The 27,431-nt window shown below is 38.2% G+C and overlaps 1 protein-coding gene across 1 annotated transcript; it reads left to right on the forward strand.

Moving 5' to 3' along the window:
• The first annotated feature begins 588 nt into the window (after nt 1–588).
• Nucleotides 589–21,338, forward strand: OPRK1 (opioid receptor kappa 1). The gene is made up of 3 exons (XM_042839948.1): nt 589–848; nt 14,973–15,325; nt 20,806–21,338. The coding sequence occupies exons 1-3, from the start codon at nt 589–591 to the stop codon at nt 21,336–21,338; spliced, it is 1,146 nt and encodes a 381-aa protein (XP_042695882.1).
• Nucleotides 21,339–27,431: the final 6,093 nt, after the last annotated feature.

Raw genomic sequence — 27,431 nt, forward strand, 5'->3', positions numbered from 1 at the left:
ATATCTGCCTGAGGACTCTGCTCCTTCTCCTGGATTGAGAGGTATTTCGTGTCATTAATTTGTCTCTTGTTTAGAAGCAAGCATGAGATCTAGAAAAAGATAAGGCAGGGCTTATGCCAAAGCAGGTATACAGAGAGGTGGTAGATTTTTTTCGTTGTTTATAGTAGAGTTTAGGGAGCAAGGAGCCCCTGTCACTAGGATGCTGTTTGACTTAAAAGATGGAGGATGGGAAAGAGAGAGTTAAAGAGTGGGGGTGGATCTGAACTGCTTCCCATCTGATTTGTTTCTCTGTAATTTCTGAAAGTGGAGGGAAACTTTCCTCATGCACCTGGAGGAGAAACACTTATTACATACTGAGATGTAAAACTTATGTTTATATATTTTGAATGTGGTTTATTTAAATCCCTGCTTGGCAAGCTACAGTTCTTGCTACAGCAGTGTTCCCCTTAACAGGGGAACAAATTTTATAGCTCTTAATATCCAGTGCGATAGCACCTCTGTCTCATTCCCTCTTTTTCCCTTTTCTAGCATCCTTTCTCCTGCAGCCTCCTCCCAGTCTCTCTCTTGTCTGTGGGAGCCGTGGTCTCTATGGATGCCCCTGTACAGATTTTCCGGGAGGAGCTGGACTCCACCTGCATGCCGGGGCCCTGTCGCCCTCCCAGCACCAGCAGCAGCTGGCCCCTGGGCTGGGCAGACTATGACAGCAATGCCACTGGGACCTTTGGGGACACCCAGCACAACTACACCAGCATCTCCCCTTCCATTCCCATCATCATCACCGCTGTCTACTCGGTGGTCTTCGTTGTTGGCTTGGTGGGAAACTCTCTGGTGATGTTTGTCATCATAAGGTAAGGGGCTTTACTTGAAAGAGGTGCAAATGGCTGTCCCGAAATTTGGCAGCTCAGGGGGAATTTATGGAAGCTGTCTGAGTCTGTGTATATCAAGAACTGAACAAAAAAAAAGGAGCCAGAATGACCCCAAATCTTTTCAGTCACAACCTGCATGGAAGTGCAGTTACAGAGAGAAGGGAGGAACTGGATAAAGGTGATGAATCCTGCAGCCTGTGGGAAAGGTGCTTGGTGCCCCTGAGCTGTGTTCATCGGGTGCCCTCTAGGGATGAGAGGCTGCCTTTGACTGAGAGAAAGTGGGAGATAGAAACTTTTGCAGGGTACCTTCTTTTTGTGATTTTATTTTTTCTCTGCCTGAGAGGAATCCTCTAGACATGGCTTATGTATCCAGCTGTGTGGACACTGATATTTTGCTGCCTCGTCACCTAGTAGCTCTCTTAATGAGGTAGGAGAAAAGGAAACAGTAAGAATCACATCCGTTTAATGTAAGCTAAGGGATGCTGTTTCTCTGCTTAGTGGTGTTTAACTCCAGTTGTTGGCATTGCCTTGAAGATAACAAATGCAGAGAAGGTTCTACTTTCCCTATTGTTTTTCAGGAAACAGGAGAAAACTGTGTATCTGTGTCAAATAGTTTTTCATATTGAAATACTTAGAGAAATGCATCAATATTGGTGTGTTGTTATATTTTTTTCCCTGCGCTATGCTTTCTCTCTCTTTTTGTTCTTCCCATTTGTAATTTGTAGTAATTTCTGGACAGTGCAGCTCAGCAGGGTGATAATGACTAACCAAAGAAATTGAAATTATGAAACTTTTCAGTCTCTTCCATCATATTTTATATGAATCTTGCAAAAAACTCTGGTTTTTGGTTTGTTTTTTTTTTTTTTTTTTTTTTTTTGGTGGGCGTGTGGTGTATTTGATCAATAAATGAAATCACCTTGAACATAGGAAGAAAAATGGTGGGATTGCGGGTTGATCTTGTTAACAAAGTGTGCATGATAAATGTCAAGCAGTTGCAGAATGATGAAATAACTCTGCCAGACTTGGTATGGGAGGAGTTAACTGGAATCAGTGAAGTTATTGATGATGTACTTTATGAAAGATGTCTTAGAACCAGGTGAATATCTTGAAAAATGAAAGTGAAATCTCATTTAAAAGTCAGTTCAATAAATAAAGATTCCCGTGGTCAATGCAGGGTAACAGGTTTGCTCCATCTTTGTGATGCTGCAGTTTTTATATCTCATCAAGCTGTTTTACTCTTCATCCAGAGTAAATATTTAATTTATTTTTGCAAGAAGAGAGACTCCAATCTTAACATGTACAGTGCCATAGGCAGAGGTTTTCTAAGCCATCAATCTTTTAACAGTACAGTGCTGATTTGCCAGTCCAAGCAATGGAAGAAAATTCAAACTTATCCAGAGCCCTGGAAGTCAGCATGGATGGATCATATTGATTTGTATGTATTTCTTTTTCTATCTTTTTCTATTACCCTCCTAAGGTTATTTTTATGAAGGTCTAGCTAGCTTTGGCTTCCTCTCCGCCAGATCCTTCTTTAGTCTTAAATACACTGTAATTACATTACAAATTTAATTGTATTCAGTATGGAACATTTAAGATTCCAAATGTTCATGCAAGAGTGTATTTTCATTTCTGTCCTAATTTTTAATTTCCTTTCTCTTTCCCACTCATTCTCTCTCTTCACAAGTGCATCTCAAGATGAGTTTTCATAACCCATTGAAAAATGCAGATTGCACTGATGCTTTATGTGGAAAGCCAAGGTCTGCAAAGACAAAGCAGGAAGGGGGTAATCGTGTCCCCGAGCCATCCCAAATTGACTTTCCTGCAGCTAACAGAAATTTTAAGATGGAGCAATGGCTTGTCTTTACCAACAGGAACACTATATTTGTAGGAGTCTTCTCTTTACTGTTTCTCATGTCTCCAAACCCAAATCCTTCCTCCTGATACCTACTGGACTGGCAGGCAGCACAGGCCTGGCTCCTACTCCCTTTGCTGTTTTGACCAACACCCACTACTGGCACATGAATGTTCAGTTGTGATAAGGAAGCAAATTGTGTAATTACGTGGCTTACTAAAGATGAAAAGAATTCTTTCAAATAGCCGAAGTATGCTTCCTATGTGATCATAACAGATCATTTATTGGAGGGATGGGCTGTGTCACAGACCTTTGCTCTTCCCCAGATTGGAGAGCTGGTGTTCATATATCTCCAGGGATGAGGGAGGAGTGAGATTTTTGTATCCTCAGTGATGCGGAGACAACCCTCATGGTGATGCTGCAGACTTCTTGAGACAAACGGGTGTGTTTTCAGTGAGTGCAGAAATGGAAGCAGGAAGAAAATAGAAAAAAAAAATTGGTAAGAAGAGAAAGCCATGCAGATAAGGGAGACAGAGCTAAAAAGAAAGGGATAAGTTGAGACAGAGGTAGGTACATCTTTCTAACACTTGAGTGATGTAGAGAAAGAATATGAGTTGGAGAAAATTGGAAATGGCATTGTTCTGAAATCTCTTTAATGTGTTAAGAAATCCCTGTGATAGGAAAACATTCGAGCTGAAATAGGGTAATAGAGACATAGTGTATTTGTCACCTCATTTTGGTGACCAGTCATTCCAGCTCTTATTGAGAGCTGTGTTGAAGGCACAGTGGGAGTAGTACATTAGTACTGTGGTGCCAGTGTGGCCTGTTAAACCATGACTCAGGAAACCTGGATTCATTCTTCCCTTGGTTTTACTGCAGGGATATAAAGCGTTGTTCTTACCTATCAAAGTGATCAAGGTCAATTTGTGGCTCTGTGGCTCAGTTTCCTGTTGTAAAGTGCATATATTGATATTTACTGTCTTTAAACAAAAAACAACAGTCAGATTTATAAACCCAAATCCCGTCACTCAAAATCCTGACAGAACAAGACCAGTTCTATTGTAAGCACTCCAGACAATTCAGACGCATCAAAATTTTACTTTTAATGAGCTGAAAGAGGAATGAAACCTGCACCCTTGGCTCTCTCCTTGCAGTTGATATTAGTGCTGTGGATGGTTTGCAGGAGCTCTCCCAGTGTTCAGATCAGCTGCATGGTCCATGTGTAAGTACCAAGGGTCTGTTTTCAGACCAACAGCCAGTACGGCACAAGGGATGTAATGCTCACCTAAAGCTGCTTCTTTTCATTGGGAGACAGTAGGAGAGGAACAGGGAGTTTTATTGCCTGCTGCAGTGGTAGAAAGTGCAAATGCTATGTGGGAGGCATGGTACAGAGGAGAAGAAGAGGCAAGAAATGGGTTTGTAGAAACCAGATAAAATTATCTGACCTCATCTGAGTGAAGTTATACAGCTTTGTGCATTTTGACACGGTCAAAGCCTATCTCAAGCCCTCAGAACTTTTAATCTCTGGAAGTAAAATAGTTGGCCAGTGTTGATAAATAAAATTGCTTGTCCTTGGAAACATGATAGTCCTTTTCCTTTCTTCTTCTCTTTCTCCCTCTCCTCTCCTCCTGACTTCATTTCTCTAAAATTTAGTTCTAGCTTAAAATTACATGGTGCTTTCTTGTGACAGCTGGATGGGAAGAAAAGTCCTCTGAATGAAAGCTGAGTTACAGCTTTGGCAATGGATTTGCTTTTACAAAAGCCATAAACATACTCTGGTAAAAACTCTGTGGGAGCCATGTGGCTGTCTCTTGCCCACTTCTGAATCACTTTTTGCATGTGCCTTACCTCCATTGTTCCTGAAGTCATTTACTGAGAACAGTTGCTATCATCTAATTCTTAAATAGCCAATCCTGTTATTTCTTTTTAAATTACCATTGACGCTTCCAGTGAACTGAATAATTTTCTGCATGCAAAAGCATTTTTAACAGGAGTTTGTGTCACTGTTATCTATATTCATTCCTAGGGGAATAGAGAAAGCTTGTAGTTTGTTGTGATATTCGTAGAACTGAGTGGCATCTTATGCAACAGAAAGAATTTATAAAGAAATGTCAGCTAAATTCAACTCCTTTCCAGATTGTTTCTAAATCTTCTCCATGATGAGAGATGGGCAGGAAAAAACTGGATGAGGTTTAACAAAAGCAAGTGTAGAGTCTTGCATCTGGGGAGGAATAATTGCATGCACCAGTACAGGTTGGGGGATGACCTGCTGGAGAGGAGCTCTGCGGAAAGGGACCTGGGTGTCCTGGTGGAAGACAGGTTGGCCATGAGCCAGCAGTGTGCCCTTGTGGCCAAAAAGGCCAATGGCATCCTGGGGTGCATTAAAAAGAGCGTGGCCAGCAGGTCAAGGGAGGTGATCTTCTCCCTCTACTCTGCCCTGGTGAGGCCTCATCTGGAGTACTGCGTCCAGTTCTGGGCTCCCCAGTACAAAAAAGACAAGGATCTCTTGGAAAGAGTCCAGCGGAGGGCCACAAAGATGGTGAAGGGCCTGGAGCATCTCTCCTATGAGGAAAGGCTGAGTGAACTGGGTCTGTTCAGCCTTGAGAAAAGACGACTGAGAGGGGACCTGATCCAGGTCTATAAATATCTAAGGTGTGGGGGGCAGAATGGCGAGGCCAGACTCTTTTCAGTGGTGAGTGGAGGCAGGACAAGGGGAAACGGCCGGAAACTGCAGCATAGGAAGTTCTGCACAAATGTGCGCAAGAACTTCTTTACAGTGAGGTGACGGAGCACTGGAACAGGCTGCCCAGGGAGGTGGTGGAGTCTCCTTCTCTGGAGATGTTCAAGACCTGCCTGGATGCCTACCTGTGCGACCTGCTGTAGGGAACCTGCTTTGGCAGGGGGGTTGGACTCGGTGATCTCTGGAGGTCCCTTCCAACACCTACAATTCTGTGATTTCTGTGATTCATTCTAAACAATAATAAAAGTATTAAAATACATATATATAAAAAATGAAATAGATTCAGTATACAAGTTTAAATTAATATTAGATTTTGGCAACACAAAGATAGCACTTTAAATTATTGTCCTAATTTTATTAAATTACATTTTGAAGTAATATTCTGAAATGAAAAATTTCAGAAGCTGCGGAAGAGTCGACCTAACTGAATTGCCTGTTCTCTGTATTAATTGTAGCCAGCATTATTTCATTCTTTAATGAAATTATGGAATTGGCTGCTAAAAGTAAAGACCTAGCTGCAGCATACTTTATGAACTTCGTGTCTTTTAATCTGTTTTTACCTGATGAACAGGCAACATCTTACTATTAGCACAGAAGTATCAAACGGATTGATAGCAGTTCATCATGGGACCTGAGGGAATGTCTGGCCTCACCTTGCAGAGTGAAGGTTCTTTTGGTAGATTCTTCAGGATCTGGCCTAGCATGGCACCATTTTCATAAAGACTTTGATTACTAATCACTACTGCCAGCTTTTACAGATGGCACAAAGACCAGGGTAGTAGAAAGAGAACAGGTTTATAAGTGAAAATATTGGTACCTTGAAAAACATCACTTATTTAAACAAAATCTGAATGTTTTTAATTTATTTAATACCCTACTAGACAATAAGTAAGCGAGACCTGGGATTTATAAGAGACAAGAAACTCAACCTGAGTTCCCAAAAAGATGCTATGATAAGAAGAGCTGACACTGAGACACTAGAGAGAACACAGGAAGTGGTTGGAAGGAATATTTATTAGAGAAAATATTAGAAAGAAGCTATTGCTTATAATGTGTAATCTGTTTGGCTTGTGGAAAGATATTTGTTATCTTTCCAGACATTTCCACTGGGCTAGCAGCCAGGTGGTCATTTATTTCAGGGAAAGGCGTAACTGGTATTAATGACCAGAGCAAGAAAAATTATGGGGAGTCCTTTTGAGCTGACAGAAAGTGAAAACGTACAAGCACTTGCCAATTTGGCTGCTGGTAAGACAGCAAGTTTGAGACAGATGATCAGTCCTCAGCAGGGGGAATGCAAGATGCAAGCATATCCCTGAGAAACGTGGTGCAGCAGGGAGACAGTGGGGACAGACTGGCTTAGTCCTTGGTGAGGAGACAGAGAAAGGGAAGACTGGGGACTTTTAATTTTGTTTTTCCCCAGAGAAGATTTGGAATTTGCTGGAAGGGTGTCATGGTGGGACATCTTTAACTTAGTGACTTTGTCCTGGGATGTGCTAAGGGTAGGGAGGGATAATCTTTACTGGCTACTTACTATCTATTCAAACTGTGATTAGTTGATTTCTATCTGAAATTCTCTGACACAGGTGAGTTGCCAAGGAGAAATTTAATTTCAGTTATATATTGCTTTCCAAAGGAAAATCAACCAGGAAGACTTCGATAAAATCTACTTCTAGGAAGATTACCTCATGTTTATCTTTTGGTCCTTCCATCTGTAAGAACCAGATAAGTCTCAAAATGCAGACCCTGTGCTCTATTCTTGAAGGCAGACTTTGTGCTTTGATCATTGCTATGCTCTTTTGTGGAGCCTGAAAGGCATTAGGAAATATTAGTATGAATGTCATCTTGTCTACTGGTTGGCATGAGTGCACAAACTGAATTAACTTTGGGGAAGGAGTGTGTACAGATGGATAGAGGACGTGGAAAGAGGAGTGTCTGACCAGTGCTGGCATTCTCCGACCTATAAAATAGATATAAACAAGGAATATGTGAAGATGCAAAGCATTTTTATGATCCTATTGGGAAGTTTGCATGCTAGTCTGTGTATCATCTTTGAAATATTTAATTATCCTAAAGCCAGAGGGTTCAGATCTGATTAGACTCAGCTTCTAATCCCTGGAGAAGTGAAAATTAATTCTAGGAAATTTGCTATTTTCAATTTTCAAGACATTGTTTAAAATGAAAGCTCTTTTCTTTTTCTATGTGAATATTGGAGCCCAACATATTTTTCTTCAATGCATGAGTTTCTGTTAATGCACGGCAAGAGTGCATGGAGAACCTTTCTGTTTTCTGCATCCATCAAACCACTAGTGCAGCTCACAGCGCTCTGCCTGGCTGCTCTTCGCTGCAGAGGTTAGTGCTACTCTGAAGCACACTGTGAGCAAACATCTAGGGTTCCCAAACCTAGCTACCGTGCACCTGGAGGACAGGGGATTTCGTATTTGCTGGTTGGCTGGATAGACAAGTGCATTTCCCAGTGCGTTGTCAGTAGACTATCCACAGTCTTTAACATAGGGCAGTTAAGAAAGTTCTACTTGAGAAATGGTAGATGAGAACCTGCATGTTTGAATTAGTTCAATTAAGCTATTCAATACGTTAATTTACTGTTCACATGCAGAATTTTTTACCATGCTGCCGGCTGTTGGATAGCATTGCATCTTAATCTTAGATATGGCTTTCTGAATTATTGGTTTGTAAAGGTGCACTGGAAAAGAAAAATATTTTCATGGGAGCTATCAGCCGTGATTTTCAGTTGACTGTCTTAATATTTCCTGCATTTAACTTGCCTCATCTCCTATGGAAAATATGTGCTCATAAAATCATAGAATTACAAGGTTGGAAATGACCCACAAGATCATCTACTCCAACCATCCTCCCATTACCATTGCTACCACAAGCACTAAACCATCTCTCGTAGCACCTCATCCAGACACCTCTTGAACACTGCCAGGGATGGTGACTCCACCACCTCTCTGGGCAGCCATTCCAGTGCCTGACCACTCTCTGAGAGAAAAAGATTTTTCCTTTTGTCTATCCTAAGTTTCCTCCGGTACAACTTGTGGCCATTTCCTTGGGTCCTGTTTGTTGCCTGGGAGAAGAGGCCAAACCCCTCCTCATCACAACCTCCCTTCAGGAAGTTGTAGCATGCAATGAGGTCTCCCCTGAGCCTCCTCTTCTCCAGACTAAATAATCCTCAGCTGGTATGCACAGTATTAATTCCCAGGACCTCCCTATGTGAGGGCCTTCTGAATTCTTTCTTTATTTCTTACCTGCAGAAACTTCTACTTAGGAGAAAATGTTCAACTATACCTGACTGCTTCCAGCCAATGTCTGCATGCATAGCTGCTTATGTAGCTGGAAAGAAAGGCCCTGAAAAATCTGCTATCCCTGATATCCTTTTCCTTCTGAGTAATGAGATTTGTTCTCTTTGCCAACCAATCTCGGACCTACAGCAGAAATTTCATTTATTAAAATCATAGAATAACAAAATCATTAAGGAATGTGGAAATGACCATAGAGATCACCAAGTCCAACCGCCAATCCTTTACAACCATGCCCACTAAATTCAGTGCCATATCTACATGCTTCTTGAACACTTCAAGGGATGCTGATTCCATCACTATCCCTGGACAGCCTGTTCCAATAATCTCCCTCTTCCACATAGAAGAAGCATTTTTCTCTGCTTTTCTCTTTAAGTTGCCCAAAAATAAACACCTAGAGGTGTTTATTAATAAACAGAATTCCACTTTAGGATGTGATTTTGAAGGCAATATATACAACTTTTTTGTAGGCTTTTTGTGATTTTGATGTTAAAGACAGGCAACATTTAAGCATGTGTGATAATAACTTTCACCTTTAATTAAAATGTTTTTCTGACGCCTTCTCCACTGCTAACATCTGACTGTCGTTCAAAAAGTAGTAATTTTTGTGTTCCTCAAATGATTTCAATCTTAACTTCATATTATCATAAATCTCTTACATTGAGTTTGAAGATCCAAAAGATGGCTGAGTCATCCTTTTGAATTAATATGTTTGGAATATATCCTCCTCCTTTTTTTCTTTCCCCTACCCCTCCCCCCCCACCCCGTTCTGATGCAGTATGATATTGAGCAGGCCCTGAATACAGAGATTTAGAGCTTTCATGAATAAGCTTTTCAGCTGCTTGATCTCCATATACATCACCCAGAGGAACCTAGTGGAACAGTGCCTGCGTTCTGGTGATAGGTGGTTTTGCAATTTGCTTTTAGACATGCTTAGCATTTCATTTACATTCACTGATTCAGGTATCTGCCAAAAATATGTTTGTTATAGCTTGTATTTTTCATGCTTTTGTATTTTCATTCTGGTATTGCAGCTTGTTCTTGTAGTATACCTGTTAGACTTGCTCCCCTTCCCCCTCCCCCCCTATTTCATACCACAGGGAAAATTTGAGTCTATTACAGCTGTACTCTTCTACCAGAGTCTCCTTTTCAGCTTGTATTAATTTTGTTACTGTTATGCTGTATGTTAGCGTGTACGCTCCTCCCTTCTAGTCAAGATAATGCCTTTAAGGAGCTCTTCTAGTAGGTTTACTAATGCATTTTTATTTTTTTCTGAAAGTATGCCAACTTCTTGCTAGCATGCTTCCTCCTTCCATAACCACAGTTTCACTGATTGGCGGTGCAATTTCTTTTTCCTGTTTAGTGTCTTAAAAAGATGCGCAAAGTAAATTCTGCGCCAAGAGGAAAAGTTCAGTAGTGATGACTGAAGTGAGAGATGGGGAAAATTTTCTCAAGGTCAGTCTAAAGCCAGCCTCAGAGAACTTTCCACTTTTGAAAAACGTGCTTAGGCTAAGTTGTGATAGTTAAGAGAAATTTTCTTGTGATATGTATGTAGATATGATTTTAATGTTGCTTCTTAAAAAAAACTGTCATATATATATCCAGAAAAATTACATCTAAAGCAGAGTTTTCTTTCTCATCTTGACTATTTTCTGCAGGTTTTTCATGTATTCACTGATTGTTTAAAGCATGCAGAGGATTGAGTCCTCCTGATAGCTTAACCAGTAGTCTCAAAATCTACCAACTCGCTTAAGTCGGTGAAGGATCGTCTGCTTCTTGAAATAAGATGCTAACACCTGATTTAGCTGTGAGACCTTCCATTCTTATGTTGTATCACTCTTGTTTACTCTGCTAGAGTAATTTAAGTGTGTTATAGTATATTCCCCCTAAATAACATTCAACTATTTGAATCAATAATTTTGTTTATTTTTTAAATATGATTCCCTTACTCCCTTACTTCATGACTATTTTCATCTTCTTCTTGTGCAGATTTGGGCATAGGGAGAATGCTCAAACCATAAAAAATATTGCCTCCTATATTTCAGTGCAATAGAAAATTGTTGTAGAAAAGCAGACAATTTTCTCATCTAGAATTAGACTCAAGACTCTATCAGGGTCACTTCAAACTGACAGCCACAGTTCTTGCTCTATTACTTTAGCTGGACTTTTGATTAAGCCAGCAAACACATATCTTCAGCGACATCTAAGCATTTTATATTTTTTGGATGTTTAATTCCAAAAATTCAAAAGAAGTTTGGATGATTGAGTTCAGACTCTCAAAGGATTTTCTGAATTTATGAACTCCTAAATTAATGTGTGATTTAATTCATATTGCCTACAGCTTAAAAGGCCAATATCTTACTGAAGTGAAGGCCAATGCTTCAAGCTTTCCATTATTATTGTGACATAAAAGAGATTTAGGGTGGCATCAGTAAAATGTGTTTGTACTTAGCATTACAGAGGTTAACCAGTGAACTTGAGTTAGGTACCCATCACTGCTTGGCTGTACCTGGAAGAATTGATTGCCTAAATAAATAAAATAAAGTATTAATTGGAGCTGTATTTATTAGTCTCCCTCCTTCTTGTTCAAAGTCTGACAGAGAAGGGGTCAGAGTCTTTCAAGTGCCTGTTCTGACTGAGAGAGAAAGGTGCAAGCAGCACCTGCCCGTGGTTTCTGAACTGGGAGGGAATTGGGCAAGGCCAACTGGTCATGGGCCTGCCAGGGCAGTGAGCTATGGGGAAGCACTGGGCACACAGGAGGTAAGGCTATCAAAGCCAGCACTATTATGTGCATGTGCCAAGGAAATGAACCAAAGCTTTCCACAGAATTTTATAAGTGGAATGGCACACAGTTTCATATAAGCGTGTATGTGCATATCAATTTCATCTGCTTACATTGGAGGTTGTATAAATTCTGATGCTTGGATGACTCTGAATTTCTTAATACCTGTACATAACAAGACATCCTTGTTGTTAGATCAGTGCAGTGAGGAGTATTATTTTACTTACATGTGCATGTAATACAGTCTAAAAAATTAAAATTGCTCACTTTATGTTTATAATATCACACACAATGTGTATACAGAGAACACTATTCATGTTCCAGCTTCAGAATTTTGAATTTTGAAGCTATCTAAAAAATTACTTGTATTTTACAGGGGATCTTTTCTGTGCAAGAGTGCACAGGGTGCTAGGATGAGGGTGCAAGCATGAGGGTGAGGGGTAAAGAATACTGGGAAAATAAAATGTACATTGACACATAATTAAACTATGTCATACAAGCACATAAGAAAAGTTTGCAAGGAACAAGAGATTTTAGAGATAAAGGCTTTCAGAGATTTGATTTTTTAACACTAATGAAATCCTCTTAGATATTTCTTATTAAAATTTTCTGGTTTTCTTTAAAGGGTAAAGATCAAGGAATTTCTTCCATTTGTGAAAGCAAATTTTTCCTATCCAAATGCTTGGGGGAATTTTTGAATATCCACAAAAGTAGTGATTCAGAAGAGCTAGCAGTAATTTCACATCTGCTTACCACAGGCTATTACATTTAATTTAAATATTCCTGTATTGAGCCTAGTAACTTGTCTTTGACTGAAGCACAGCTACTTGAAAAACTGCAGACATTGATTTGAAGACATAAAAGAAGGAAAAATTACTCCTTTTTTTTTTGTGAAATTTATTTCCCGTAATAATCACTTCAGTTTTTGAGATTTATCTGTCGTTCTTTATAAGCCGAGTTTCTGTGGCTGTGACTCTTATGTATTTGTTCTGGTTGTATTTTTCTTTCCAGTCTGAAAGAGCTCTTCAGACCTTAATATTTTCTCCTTGTGAAGAACTCCAGACTCTCCAATCAGGCCAGTGTTCTCTCAGTGTTCTTTTTGATCAGCTAGCTGTTTTGCGCTATGTTAAACACAGTAACAATTTTCTCCACTTAATTGACTTATTTTTGTGGTACATTAAGGTGTGTTTTCTGTATTTTCATAATCCTCTTTTTTTTTTTTTTTTTTTTTTACTGTGAACCAGGCAATAATTCCGAATTTCAGTATTCAGTGATATCTTCAGAACTAAAATCACCATTTTACTACTCCTTTACAGACAGTTAAAAAGATCAGTCCATTTTAGTACAGATTTGCTATCTGAGTGTTTAGTGAGTTTTTCTTCAGTCTTGTAACTCATCTACGTTCAGAAGTGCTTTTTCTTTTTTTCCCAAGGGAGAAAATTCTTAGTCTGTTAATATGTCTTGTATTTGTTTTTCCTCACTTTGTCTTCTCGTATTTCTGTTTCCACTGTGTCTTATGGGCTGTAATATGGCCTACAAGACAAATAACCTCCTCTACTTGAGGACATGTTTAAGGAGGTTAGTTGTAGATAAGCCCAGCTCTGACTGGTGGGTTCTTTCCCATCTTTATTCTGCCTTTGATCTTGGAGAATCTCAAATGAGCGCAGAGGGAGACCAGAGTAAGGGGTAGAGCACTCACGGCTGTAGAGCACTATCCCAAGAAGCAAGTACCAAGAATCTTTGCAGTCATGTCAGCAATTGCTGCAGACTGTTGGCATCTCAGCTGGGAGGTTTTTTACCTTCTATTCCCATTCAGTTCTTGTTTCTGTGCTTTGAACCAGCAATTCTGCTTTATTTTCTCAATTAATTCTAGTAAGAGTAGCATAGAAGAATGAACGCTATTTTTCACGCTTCATGTTGGTCATTAAATTACATACTGGCCCATATTTTAATTAATATTTGACTTACTGACTAGGCATATTTTGACAGCACTTTGAAGCTCTGCTAGATATAGTTTTTTCAAATTAATTTTGATTTTACATGTCACAGTTTTAAAGACAAATAGACACATTAAACAACATGTTTATAAGCTGAACAGATTAGATCTAATATTTCCTTTGTAAGCTCATTAACAATGAATAACAAGATCTAGCTGGATGTGTTTCTCTGTGTGTTGAATGTGTGCATTTTAGTTTGGGCACACATTCAAAATATGAGGGTGAAATAATTTTGAGAAGGAAAATCTGTCATTGAATCTTGTAATAAATTGATGGCAATGAGCAAAAGTAACTTTCACTACACAGTGAAAGGGGAAAAGCATTTCAGAGAGGAGAGTTAAGTATATTCCTATGTTAATAATGGAAATGAGAGAGGCTTTCCTTCATGGTTTAGGTTAGGCATAAGGAAGAACTTTTCTCTCAGAGAGTGGTCAAACACTGGAATGGCCTGCCCAGGGAGGTGGTGGAGTCACCATCCCTGGCAGTGTTCAAGAGACGTCTGGATGAGATATGGCTTAGTTCTTGTGGTAGCAATGGTAATGGGAGGACGGTTGGACCAGATGATCTTGCAAGTCGTTTCCAACCTTGTGATTCTATGATTCTCTGATTGATGCTTTGTGTCCATAGTAGAGCTGGCAGCAGTCCTCTTCACCCTGGTACAGAACCTGTGCCCACAGAGTTAAAGTTAGCATTATACAGAAGAAAGCATGGTCCTGTTTAAGATCATATTTCTCTGTGTAGGTTAAGGTTCTCGCTACATGGAAAAAAGAAATGCTTCATTTTGGTGAAATTAAAGGATGCAGAGAAGGCATTGCTATGATACTTTTTTCCATTGAGATATCCTGCTTAAATAGTTATCATCTTTTATAATAGAAGTTGTGGAAGATTAGGCAGGGAAAATCTGGAGATGAAGGAGGAGAAATTGGAAATGTGGGAGAAAAGAAGATACATTGCTAGAACTTGTACAAGATGGCAATCTGGCCCAGCAAAAGTAACTATTAACAGAGATTCCTACATCCATGAAATGTCTATTGCTACAACAAAACAAACAATACATTTGTAAATACTGACAGTTAGCAATAAGAAAAGGAAACACAAAACAGTTTTGTCACTTGCAAATATAACAATGATATTTGCTTGTAGATGTAGTTGAGAAGATAGCATGGAAATCATTGTTTGGATTATTAGATTAAATTTATTCATTATCTGGTTTTACGCGTACTGGATAGCTGTAACTGATCATGCAGGTTGAGGGACTGAATGAAAGGTGTTTACTGTTAATTCAAGGGTCCTGAATGTGTGCACTTCTGTCACAAATTAGGAATGATAGCAAAAAAATAACGACTGCAGATTGTCTGAAAAACTGTTACGTATTTGAACGTACTCAGTCATATAAACCTTACTATTTTGTCTTTCAGATATACAAAGATGAAGACAGCAACCAACATCTACATTTTCAATCTGGCTATGGCAGATGCACTAGTTACCACGACTATGCCTTTCCAAAGCACAGAGTACCTGATGAACTCTTGGCCATTTGGGGATGTGCTGTGTAAAATAGTTATTTCGATCGACTATTATAACATGTTTACCAGCATATTCACACTGACCATGATGAGCGTTGATCGATACATTGCTGTATGTCACCCTGTGAAGGCTCTGGACTTCCGTACTCCTCTCAAGGCAAAGATAATCAACATCTGTATCTGGCTGTTGTCCTCATCTGTTGGCATATCTGCCATAGTTCTCGGAGGTACCAAAGTCAGGGAAGGTGAGTGTGAACATGCAAAGCGGAGACTTCATTTTATTTGAATGATGTAAAACATTGCTTGGAATATTGACTAAACCTGATTGATTTTGACTTTGGTAATTTGTGCAAACTTTACACACAGAAGATCATTCACATTCCTTGTTTCAAAAAGTGTGCCTAAATTTCTGACATTTTGAAATATGGCGTATAAAGAATTTAAGCTCAGATATCATTGCCAACTTAAAGAATCAAGTGCACTTTGAAGCACTATATGTGCTAGACTGAGACCGTAAGAAAATAACAACAGACAGCAGGGGGAAGTCGTCAGGTATTTGAACATGGCTGAAAATTCAAAGACCAGATGAAACTTGAAATGTAGGCTGAGAGTTCTTTCTATAGGCATTGTGAGAGTAGTTCTGATGAGGTTTCAAGAGCAGAAACTAGTTTGCTTCTCATTAGCATTACTATTAAAGCTTGGGAGCTTTTTGTCAGCAACCATTTCACAGAACTTAAAGATTTGGTGAAAAAAGGAAGAAAGACAGTAGCTGGAGAGAAAAAAGGTAAGCTAAATGCTAAGAAAATGACAGTGTCAGAAATTCTTATTTAAAAAGGAGTAGGACGTGTATGTAGACTTGGAAAGGCTGAGAAGCATCAGCAGAGGAACCAGGAACACAGGGCATGGCAGGGAAGCAACTACAGAACATAAAGTCAATGAATGTGACCATGGAGTGCTGTAGGCTCTGTTGAAATTTGTAATCTGTGAAGGACTGCAGATTTAGCCCCTATATCCAGTGACTCTTTACTATGTTCTGCTAGGGAGTTAATCTTATTCTGAAATCCTTGAAAAGGAAAGGGGAGATATGTACTTCCTACCAGCAGGTATAGCAGCAATATGGGTGCAATACTGTGTCTTCAAAACCTCTAATGTATGTCCTGGTGTTGAGGACATTCTGTTATGGATGGATCTATGAAATACAAGGCATACATATTTATTTGGTAGTAGTGTTGTCTGGGATGTTACTTTTCTTTTGACAAATGATTAACAAATTGCTCATTTAGCTGCCTATTCCAGTAGAAAGTTTTCACTCCTCCCAGGAGAACTGGTAAACTTTACATAAGGGCACAGTTTTATCCGGGAGAGAAAATAAATGCAGTGTGTTTAACTCTTTGGCATAGATCAGTGCAAACAAAACAATGGTGTTCATTAATAAAACAGCTGCTCAAGTGCTGTTTTATTTGATTGAGGATATTCAAATTCTTTTTTTTCTGTTGGTCTTACAGTGGGTATGTGAAAGGAGAGCGTCTCTGGAAACATCTTTCAGACATTTGGGAGTTCAAGTTTTCCAATTTGCAGTGCTGTAACTCTTCTTCCCTATCAAGTTCTTACAGGCTATATAAAGCCATGTGCAGCTCAGGAAAAAAACACTTCAGAACATCTGTGAGAAGAATTTTAGTCTGTCTACTTAAGAAATTCTGAAGGTTATAAAACATTGGCCAAGTGTTTTGTTTGAAGCATGCTTAACTACCAGAATGTTCTTTTCATTTTGTAATCATCATATTTGGATCAAGGGGCTGCTCTGAGGCCAGAAACGATTAAATGCCTTTTTCACACCTCATGGCAGGTAGATATTTTTTCCTGCAGAAACACCTATTAGAAATACAGCTGGGCCAAATGAGCTTGGAAATCACTGGTAAATGTTTGTCAGTCCCTACTGTTCAGCCCTGCTTGTCTGATCTACAGTGCCTCTTGAGCGTTTATTACCAGTTATTTTTTCTGGTGTGTTCATGAATTGTGCTGTGGCAAAGGGGAGAATACTAAGATACTCCTTACAGCAGGAGCTCAGGGCAGAAACTTTATTTTACATTGGTGACAATAGTTGCTGTTTATATGCTACAGAGCCTCTGTTGGGTTTGGATTTAAACAACATCAAACAGAAACTGACTATATTTAAAGCTACAAACCCATGCTCAATTAGTCCTTTTTATTCTCACAATGCAGGATTTCTCCCTGCAGTGTCCTTCCAGATGCATTTTCCTTATATCTGTATAAATTTTCCCTCTCTGGACTTAATGGAGCCTTTATTGCTGAAGAAGCATTTGCTTTAGAAAAGAAAAGGCTCCAGTTTAATAACTCAGTTGAGTAGAGAGAAGTATGAATGCCTGAAGGCAGTAGGTTACTAAGACATTTAACAGAAATAGATATCGTGTACAAGGATTGAGATGAATCTTAAGCGGTAGCTTATCAAATATTTTAATATACCTTTATACAAAAGTACCATCTGAAATGCTTTTCTTTAAGTACATTGAAATATTGGAATAGCTGGCTTCAGAGTGGGACAAGACACTGAAATTTTAAATGCTCATTTTGTGACACTGTACTCTACTTAGTTCTGAACTTCTTCAGGCAGAAAGTAGCCCAAAAGAACCCTGCATTTTATTCTTTCCTCAAACACCTGAATGTGATTGTGATATTGTGTATCTCTGACAGGGATATTTGTTGGCCATCAATGTAAACCACGAAAAAGTAAATGGATTTCATATGGCATCCATGTCACTGGGAGAGACAACACTATGAATTTAGGATAAGACTTAAGTAAATTGTTATGAATCTTGAACAGCCATTACGTTTATATTCAATAATTTATTGGCTCCTGAAATACCATTGTCATTTACAAAATTATATAAAGTGTAGCAAGCATAACTGTATTTAGGGGTCATGGACCTGCAGATTTTTTTTTCTGTCTTCTTCTGAAGGAGATAAAGCATTTCTTTTGAGAATTTGGATTTTGTGTTGAGGGATATGGTTTAGTGAGAACTATTGGTGATAGATGGATGGTTGGACTGGATGATCTTGTAGGTCTTTTCCAACGTTGGTGTTTCTGTGATTCTGTGAATATTCTTATTAAAAAAGCTTCCAGAATTAAAATTGAATCAAGTATACTAATGCTTTTTTTTTTTTTTTAACCTTCTCAGAGTATACTTATGCCTATATTTTATTTTTATTTTTGTGTATATTCAATTTAATATTGTATTAGTATTTTTAGTACTATTATTATATTATATTTAGTATTATTATATTTGTACTTATTTAGTATATTAGTGTATCAATACTTATTTTAATACTAAAATATTTGCTTATATTTATAATACAATTAATTTCACATTTTTTATCTCAGTAATTAAGTGCAGTTTAAATATCTTTCACTGTAAAATTAAAAGATTTTTTTCAATGAAAAGCAATGTCAAAATTATCTGTTCAAATTCACAGAATGTGAAACATTGTAAACCTTTTTTTTTCCAGATGGTTTTGATTAGGATAGAATAATGTTGGCACAGTAGAATTTCTAAGTAATTTCTGATTTTTCCTTGTCTGTTACTGGAAGGGCTGCCTGGATTCTGAGCCCTTTGCTGGGGGATGGTGGCTGGGCTATACTTGCTCTTCCACCTGCATCTGAAGGTTCCAGGCTTTCATTTCAGCGTGACTCCAGATGTTCAGCAACACCTACCCTCTCAGAAGTGGCAGCAAAACGCATGGATTCCTCTGGCTTTCTCAGGAAGATTTGATTGGAATAAACATCTTAATCAGCAGGAACTTTTTCTAACCTAATAATTTGGATAAATCCCTGAAATTAGCTGTGAAGAGGGACAGTTTCAGTGAGTGAATGGATGTGGCGTAGAGCAGTCATCCCTGATCAACCACAGCTCACATTTATCTCAGCTGCACATCTAGCTGCAGCTTACTGATCTAACTGTTGTACCCTCATCCTGTTTTGATTGCTGCAGCTAGGCTGTGGTCTACTACAAATAACAGTAGTATTCAATGTGGAAGTTTCCTTGAAGATCATTATTAAAGTTTCTAGAATAAAATATCAGAAGAGCAGCTTACTTTGTCAACATATAATCACAGAGGATTAAGAGAAGTTGATTGAAAGCTTCAGGCCTATGACATTATAATTGTGTTATCAGTTTATCATTCTGCGTCAGTCTTGAAAGATGTCTTTTCACTTTTCAGCTTTCAGAATCATCCATTAGTTATTATATTCTCTGAAACAATATTTCAAAATATTTAGTTTCATTTTCAACTTCTTATTTGTTATTTTAGAATTTAACTCATCCAGTGACACCTTTCTGATATCTATCCATGGACATGTCTGTATGATACCATAAGGATAACTTCACACGCAGGCACACGCAAACAGCCCTTCTTCACAACAATATCAGCAACATCAGCTTGGTTTGTGAAACATTTTGATAGCAAGGAAATACAGTTTGATGGATTTTTTTTCTGACTAGTCTTACAGAGACATATAAAAAAGTGATATGCAACAGTGTATTGAAGCTTTCCACCCTTTGGTCTGATTCAACATAGCCAGTAGATACCAGTTTGCAGAGGAATGATGAATTCCCTAGGGGAAAAAACAAAACAAAAGCAAACCAAAGAATAATGCAGATTTGGCAGGAGAAAATATAAGATACAATTCAGAGTGAAATACCTCATGTTACCTTGGCTTGTCTTCAGTGAATTTTAACTGCTGATAGTAGTTATAAATTTACCCCTTGTTTTGCTTTGCTATTTATCTTATCTCTTGTTTTGCTATGTGGTTTATATGCTGGAAGGTGGCCATGAGGTCAGAAAATGAAACCTCAAATATTTCACACCTTAGCAGCCTCCTGTCAGATGGAATATTTCTGGGACATAAAATAATGTGACAGCTCGTGACTTTGAATCTTGGCATAAGCAAGGAGAAAGGAAGTGGGATGGCACCGGTGGTTCAGATCCCACAGTTGCTGAGCAGTCTGAATTTTCAGTGATGTGATCTGCAAAAAGAGCAGCTTCCATTTGACTCTGCACACAATGTGCAGAGTCTATGTGACTGAAAAGAATCTGTTGCTTCTATGTGACTGAAAAGAATCTGTTGCCAGGAATTAATTTTTCTGAATGCAAGAATTTCCGTGTATTCAATGTACTCTGAAGAAAACACATGGGAAAATATTACTACACAATTATCGCACATTGGCAAAATCTTCCTACAATCAAAAGCTCATTGCACTGCCACCATTCATAATATGAAAAATCTGCCTCCTTATGCAGACAAAATCTTGTATAGTTTGATAGTAATCATGAGTTTTCCACTCCATTAAACCTGGTATACTCTTCTTGGCTTTAAATCTCAGTGAGATTCAAATGGAAAAAAATTGTTCATCCTATTTTATAAATTTTTTCTGCCTGTGTTCTTAGCTCCTCCTGTGGGAAATTACATTTATACAATGTTATGCAGTTTAAAAAACCCATCTCTGTGTAAGTAATTTCCAGAGAAAGCTGTGTAAAACTAATTTCAGTGGTAATGTAAAGCTTTTCATTGAGTGATTTAATGATAACTTCCATTATTAGTATCACAACGCAAGATAATCACTTTCTCTAGCTTACACCATGATAATTATATTATTTAGAATATCTAATAATAAAGCAATTTTCTTTTTCTTGCTTCTTTCTTTCCTAGATACTGCTAGCACTGAATGCTCCTTGCAGTTCCCAGACAGAGACTATGTGTGGTGGGACATCTTCATGAAAATCTGTGTCTTTGTCTTTGCATTTGTTATTCCAGTGCTCATTATAATTGTTTGCTATACTCTGATGATCCTGCGCCTTAAAAGCGTACGACTTCTCTCAGGGTCTCGAGAAAAAGATCGAAACTTGCGTCGCATCACCAGGTTGGTTCTTGTTGTTGTGGCAGTTTTTATTATCTGTTGGACTCCTATTCACATTTTTGTGCTGGTTGAAGCACTGGGGGACGTGTCCCACAGTACTGCTGCTGTATCCAGCTATTATTTCTGTATTGCTTTGGGGTACACCAACAGCAGCCTCAATCCTATCCTTTATGCCTTTTTGGATGAAAACTTCAAGAGATGTTTCAAAGACTTCTGCTTCCCCTTTAAGATGAGGATGGACAGGCAGAGTACCAGCAGAATTCGAAACACCGTGCAAGACCCAGCTTATAGGAGGGAAGCAGATGGGACAAACAAACCTGTATGACTAGTCGTGGAAATGTCGTCTTACTGTCCGCAAGAGAGAGAAGAGTCCAATGATCTTGGACTGACGCAGGTTACCACTGCAGTTTGAACTAGACTCACACAGACATTTCTGGAACATTTAAGAAGTCCTAGTGGGTTGAACCAAGCCAATTACTGACACACAAAGACATTCTGAAAATAAGTTCAAGTGTAGAGGACCTGATTAGTGGTCAGATTTTGGCACCATAATTACGGTAGTTGACCAGGTGCTACTACACATTTCTTGGGAAAGAGGAGAAGCTTATTATTGTGTTAGGTAAAGAAAGTTCTGGGTTTTCTCTTTACACTGTAAGATTATCTTAACTGACATTAAATTATAACAGTAAGTTATGCCAAAAGCATAGATTTACTCAAATATTGATTGCTTCTGAAGTATACAGGTTGACAACGTGATTTGTCATATTCTTTTAAAGTGAAAAGTGTTATTTATGTTTCAGCAGAACACTACCACATTCCCCTCAACTAATGTATTTGTAACATTTCTCTGTTCTGTGAAAATGCAGCTTTAGCATGAACTGCCTACATATCAAAATGACTTTATTATGTCTGTGTATGGTAAAGCATTGCAGTGTTTAAAAATACTGGGACTTAAGGAAAATTGTTAGTATATCTTTTGCACGTGATTGATCACCTGTATGTAATGTTTTCTGTGTGGTTTTCCAAGATGTTTGTATACATCTGGATAATATAATATTCATTTTCAGAGTGTATTTTCATCAAGAGACTAGAAAGCTTCACATTCATAACTTGTTAAAAGTCTGATGGAAAACTGTGCCACATTCTTTATATGGGAATAAATAGTTCAATTTCATTTTCAGTAAATGGAACATACATAAAAATAGAGCTGTTCTCATTTTCCTGAAGAAATTAGCAGATTCAAAATAAATATTCAAACAGCCGTTGATAGAAACTAGTGAATTAGTAAATAGATTAACTGGACTGATACAAAGGAGATGAAGACTAAATATATTGTCTGGTTTCTTATAGAGTAATAGAATCATTTGAGTTTGAAAGCTCCCTTACAGGTCATCTAGTCCAACTCCCCTGCAGTGAACGGGAGCATCTACAGCAAGAACAGGTTGCTCAGAGCCCTGTCCAGCCTGACCTTGAGTGTCTCCAGACATGGGTGCATTCACATCTCTGGGGCAACCTGTTCCAGTGCCTCACTATTCTTACTGTGACAAACTTCTTTTTAGATAGCCAATCTAAATCTCCCTCGATTAGTTTGAAACCATTTCTCCTCATCTTGTCCTATCACAACAGACCCTGCTAAAGAGTCAGTCCCATTCCTTCTTACAGCTCCCCTTTATATACTGAAAGGCCACTACCAGGTCTCCTCAGAGCCTTGTCTTCTCCAGGTTGAGCAGCCCCAGCTCTCTCAGTCTGTCCTCATAGGAGAGGTGTTCCATCCCTTGGGTCATTTGTGTGGCCCTCTTCTGGATGCACTCCAACAGGTCAATGCCTTTCCTGGACTGAGGACTCCACATCTGGATGCAGCATTCCAAGTGAGGTCTCATGAGCACAGATCAGAGGGGCAGGAACACCTCCCCCACCCTGTTGGCCATGCTTCTTTTGATGCAGACCATGCTTCTTTTGATGGTTCTCTTTTTAAATTTTTTTATAATTACATATTTTCTTTGATGCAGTCCTATGAAGCACTTGTTTTCCTATGAAGATGGAGAAACTAAAGCACAACAACACTAATTATCAACCTGCTGAGGGTAAATCTGAGGTAAAACTGAACCTAAACTTCAACTTGTAGTTTTTCATCTTGGCCACCAGATATCTTTCTGGTACCTTTAGTCCTTATGCAAAATCATGTTCGGTGTGGGTATCCTCACTGCATAGCAAATTTTCTGAGAAACGCAGACTGATTTGGTCCTACTGGAGCAACCAAAAAAAATCTTTTATGCACACAGGTATAAATAATGAAATTTGTTCTTGTAGCTGACAGTATAGTGGAAATTTAATCCTCTGGATAACTTCATCATTTTTACTATTAATTCAGTCACATATGTAACATATTTTTGTTATCAAGCAGATAAGTGTAGTGCTTCTACATTGTCAGACCAGTGCTGAACAATCACTGGTGTCTATTCCCATGCTTTTGCTCTGGGAAGCAGAGGCTTGAAATTCTGGCTCTGGAGTTTAAGTACTTGGGAACTAACTGCACTCATGCAATTATCTTTGTTAACAACAATAGTGAAGATAATTATTTTTTGACAAGTCTAGCACTTCCTGACAGTGTATGCATAATAAGTGAATAGCTGACCTCAGGATACTTGATTTGCCCAAGGAAATGAATGATGCTCAGAAATCTGATTGTATAACTCTATCTTCCTACTCTATCTCCATCTTTTTTTTTTTTCAATTTAATTTTTTTGTATTTTTCTCTGCAACATACATACACAATAATAAATAAAGTTCTGACTTTTAAATAGTCACAAAAAAAAAGGAATGCTTGCAGTAAAAATTGACAGTCAGAGGTATTTATCAAATTACCAGTAAATGTACTGTGAAAGAACAAGGGCTTAATTAATTATTTGCACTCCAAATCACGTGGTTTTTTTCATATTATATTATTGTGCTGCATGCGTATATCTGTATTACAATAGAATTATTACTCTTCACATCATGTACCCTGATCTGAATTGCAATGAAAAATCGATGTTCTTAGCGTGTAAGAAAGAAGCATTCTAACTGTTGATTTTTTAATGAGTATGTTTTGAGTAATAAGAGCATCTTTCCTATAATAGGTGGAGGAAAGAATGAGATCTTAACATTTTTTTCTGTGTTATGGATATACAAGGCTTTTACAGCCATATGATCTGTGTTCTAAAGATCTCTTTCCATGGAAGATTAACAGTCCGATTAGTCCAGATGTAGCTGAAGGGCATCTTGGAGGATTTATTGCAAAATTAGGTGCTGTTCATTGAACAGTGAGGGAAAGTTGCCCAAGGTTTCTTCCTTTCTTTTTTTTCTTAATAGATACAATTGATGAGATTAAAGATATAATAAATAGAAAAATATTATGGTTTTGCTCACTGGACCTGTTTCCATATGATAAAATTCCCGTTTTTCATTCAGAAGTTCTCAGACTGGAATGACCAACTGACAAAAACAATTATTCTCAAAGTCATGCATGCTGACTTTGGAAACCTGTACTGAAGCCTTGTAAAATACCTTAATTTCTGTGTGATTCTGGATGAATATTTTGCCTTCACTGTTGTGTAGTCTCCTACTTCCAGTGGTTCCTTGTGGTGGGCAAGGGACAGGGCAGTGGGGAAGGGGTTTGCTGCCCCACAGCTGCTGGAGAAAAACAAGATGGGATAGATGCGTGCAGGCAGCCTGGCAATCAGCCTTTCCCACTGCAGCTGGCCTCAACTCTCTTCCTTGACAAGTTCCAAAAATTTGGTGTTGCAGATGTATAGTACAAGGTCATTTGACCTTTTAGTGGGGTCATCTCTGTATTGTCTAGAGGGAGTGTTAGGGAATCACCTTCTCTATTCCCTGATTCATTCAATTCCAGAATCTTCTACATGAGAAACAGTATTCTTCTTCAGTGGTTTTGTCAGTGCTTCAGAATGCACAGCAGAAGAGCATTACTGCTGAGTTACTGCAGGCTAAATGTCTTCTCCATAATTTCAGACTTCTGCTGTGTAGAGGTACAGGATTAATTAGAGAATGGAGGGCTGTTTCATGTCTCTTTCCATTTCAAATTTAGCTAACTGCTTTGCACTTGCTGTTAGACAAGCCCTATGGTTAATTTTGTTCATCTTTTAATGTAGATTGAAAAGGTGTTAAAAATAACTGGAATTCTTACTCAAATGTCTCTGAACCTGGGGATTTAAATGAGTCCATGGATGTTGGTGTATTAGAGTTGCTCCTCAAGGAAAAACAGTGGTTTCATTCTTCTATTATTTATTTAAGCTGGGAAAAATCCCAGTAAAATCCTTGTGCGTCAAATGTCCTTCACTTTTCTTATCTTCTACACATTGAAAATGTCTCTTCAAATATGAAAGCTATTGCCTAGGTTTGACATTACCCTGTAAAAATCAAGCTGGTCACAAGGTTTTCCCTCAGCTACAGCTCAGTAATGCATTTTTAATTATGGTACAAGACTATATTACATTATTATTACTATATACATTATTATTATTATTACTATATTACATCAGATTTTTTGTTTGTTTTGTTTTGTTTAATGGAAGTCATGATTTACTCATAATCAAGTGAAAAGACACAGAAAGAGAGACAAAATATGTAACTAATTTCCAAGAGAGAGACAGTCTAGAAATTGGAAGAAAGTATGGTTACTGCCATGCAAATGCAGAAGATCTTACCTACAGTGATGACAACATGAAGGATGGGATGCTTGCGACATGAGAAACGATTTTGCATTGCACGTGCACACTTGTGTGTGTGGAAAATTGTTCAGTGTCTCACTGCTACATTCAGCATACATCAAACTGAAAAGAAATATTCATCACATAGTTTTCTATCTACATGGATAAATGAAATATTAGAAGAAGATTATGTATCATTACTATAAAACAAATAAAGAAGATGTTCTGATGCTGAGTGTGAAGAGAAGCAGATAACACCTCAGGCAGTTTCAGTTTGAGGTGATTAATGCTGAATCTTCTTTTGGATTGCACTTAAACGTTTTTGTTTAGCATCTGCCAAAGTATCTAACTTAAGCTGCTGCTCACACTGTCTTACATTGAAAAACCGGGCAGAGAAGGAATCTTCAGATTTGCATAGATTATGCTCTTTTCCATGTTTTTCTGTGCTGATACCAGATGGAACCAAAAGAGCAAACTTTAACATACTATGAGAATAGTATTATTTCCCGTAGTCTCAGAGAAAAAGTGGTTTGTGTTGTTCACTGTCACAAATCTAAGAGAATTGACTGTTCAGTGTCCTAGGGGAAAAAAAATGTCATACAATCTACGTCCCATGGGTCAAAGAAAAGCTTTCAGAAATGCTCATGAAATGATGTATAGTGCTTCTAGTAGGCCTTGCTTATCTTATTTCATTTGTGCCTTTAAATACCTCTTCCCTACAGTGATGTAACACTTTATTTTAAAGATACTCGCTGCTAATTAATTCAAAGGAAGACAGGTTCTATTAATTTATTAACAGAATCTTACACTTGGAAAAACAAAGATGTCAATTAAATGTTGTCACCACAACAGCTCCTGATGGGATGTCCAACATGCCAAACTGCTTTCCAACTTCAAAGAGAATGTTCTTTAAAAACAGTCACTTGTCAGGGAACAGAACTTTTCCTAGAATTTCAGACCTGTTTGGTTCTGCCAAGTTATGGTCAATGTAAAAAGACCGCTACTGAAATGATACAATTGCTTGTTGTAACATGTTTGATAGACTCCATATGAAAACAATGTACTGACAATATATCCTTTATGTATAAAACCAATGGCTAAGATAAAGTCCAAAAAAATTACTTATGTAGTTGAATTTTAAAGTTAGGAGGGTGTTTGACATTATGCCAATATGAAGCTGGCCAGGGATATAACACAAATTCTGGTTTATAGAATACATAGCAGGTGCTACCACCGGGGAAGTTGGTGTCCAGCTTTGTTCCAAATCCATACTCAGAACATCACTGCACTTTTATGGATGTCTCTCTGTGAAGGATATCCAGGGATTTTAGGCTGAATCAGTGTGTGATGGGAAAGGAAACGAGCTTAAGCAGCAGCTTTTCTCAGTAAGAGTGAGAAATTAAAATTTTAAAATGGAACCATTTTGGTCTACACCCAAATTTTAAACATTTTCTTACCCTAATGTCAATATTCTACTATGTGTTAAATGATCTAATTTTGAAAAACAGAAGAGATGAAAGATGAAATTATTCTGTTATTCTGTGATTTTGTGATTCTGATTCTGTGTTTTCTTCTTCATTATCTGAAACAGTGCTCTGCATGTGTGATATCAGGGTAATAAACAAAATAATCCTGTTTTCAAAAAGCACACGTTTTTTCTTCATCTCGAAAATCAATGCAAATACTTGCCTGAAAGTATCCATGACTAA

The sequence above is a fragment of the Centrocercus urophasianus genome, unplaced genomic scaffold (assembly GCF_019232065.1).
Source record: "Centrocercus urophasianus isolate 14NV4802_14NV808 unplaced genomic scaffold, USGS_Curo_1.0 seq_11, whole genome shotgun sequence".
Classification (NCBI taxonomy): Eukaryota; Metazoa; Chordata; class Aves; order Galliformes; family Phasianidae; genus Centrocercus; species Centrocercus urophasianus.

Bases quoted from the DNA above. Each gene is read 5' to 3' on its own strand.
- OPRK1 (XM_042839948.1), top strand. From the start codon at position 589: ATGGATGCCCCTGTACAGATTTTCCGGGAGGAGCTGGACTCCACCTGC. The intron at 849-14,972 runs GTAAGGGGCTTT...TTTGTCTTTCAG, and splicing joins GTGATGTTTGTCATCATAAG to ATATACAAAGATGAAGACAG. The intron at 15,326-20,805 runs GTGAGTGTGAAC...TTTCTTTCCTAG, and splicing joins AGGTACCAAAGTCAGGGAAG to ATACTGCTAGCACTGAATGC.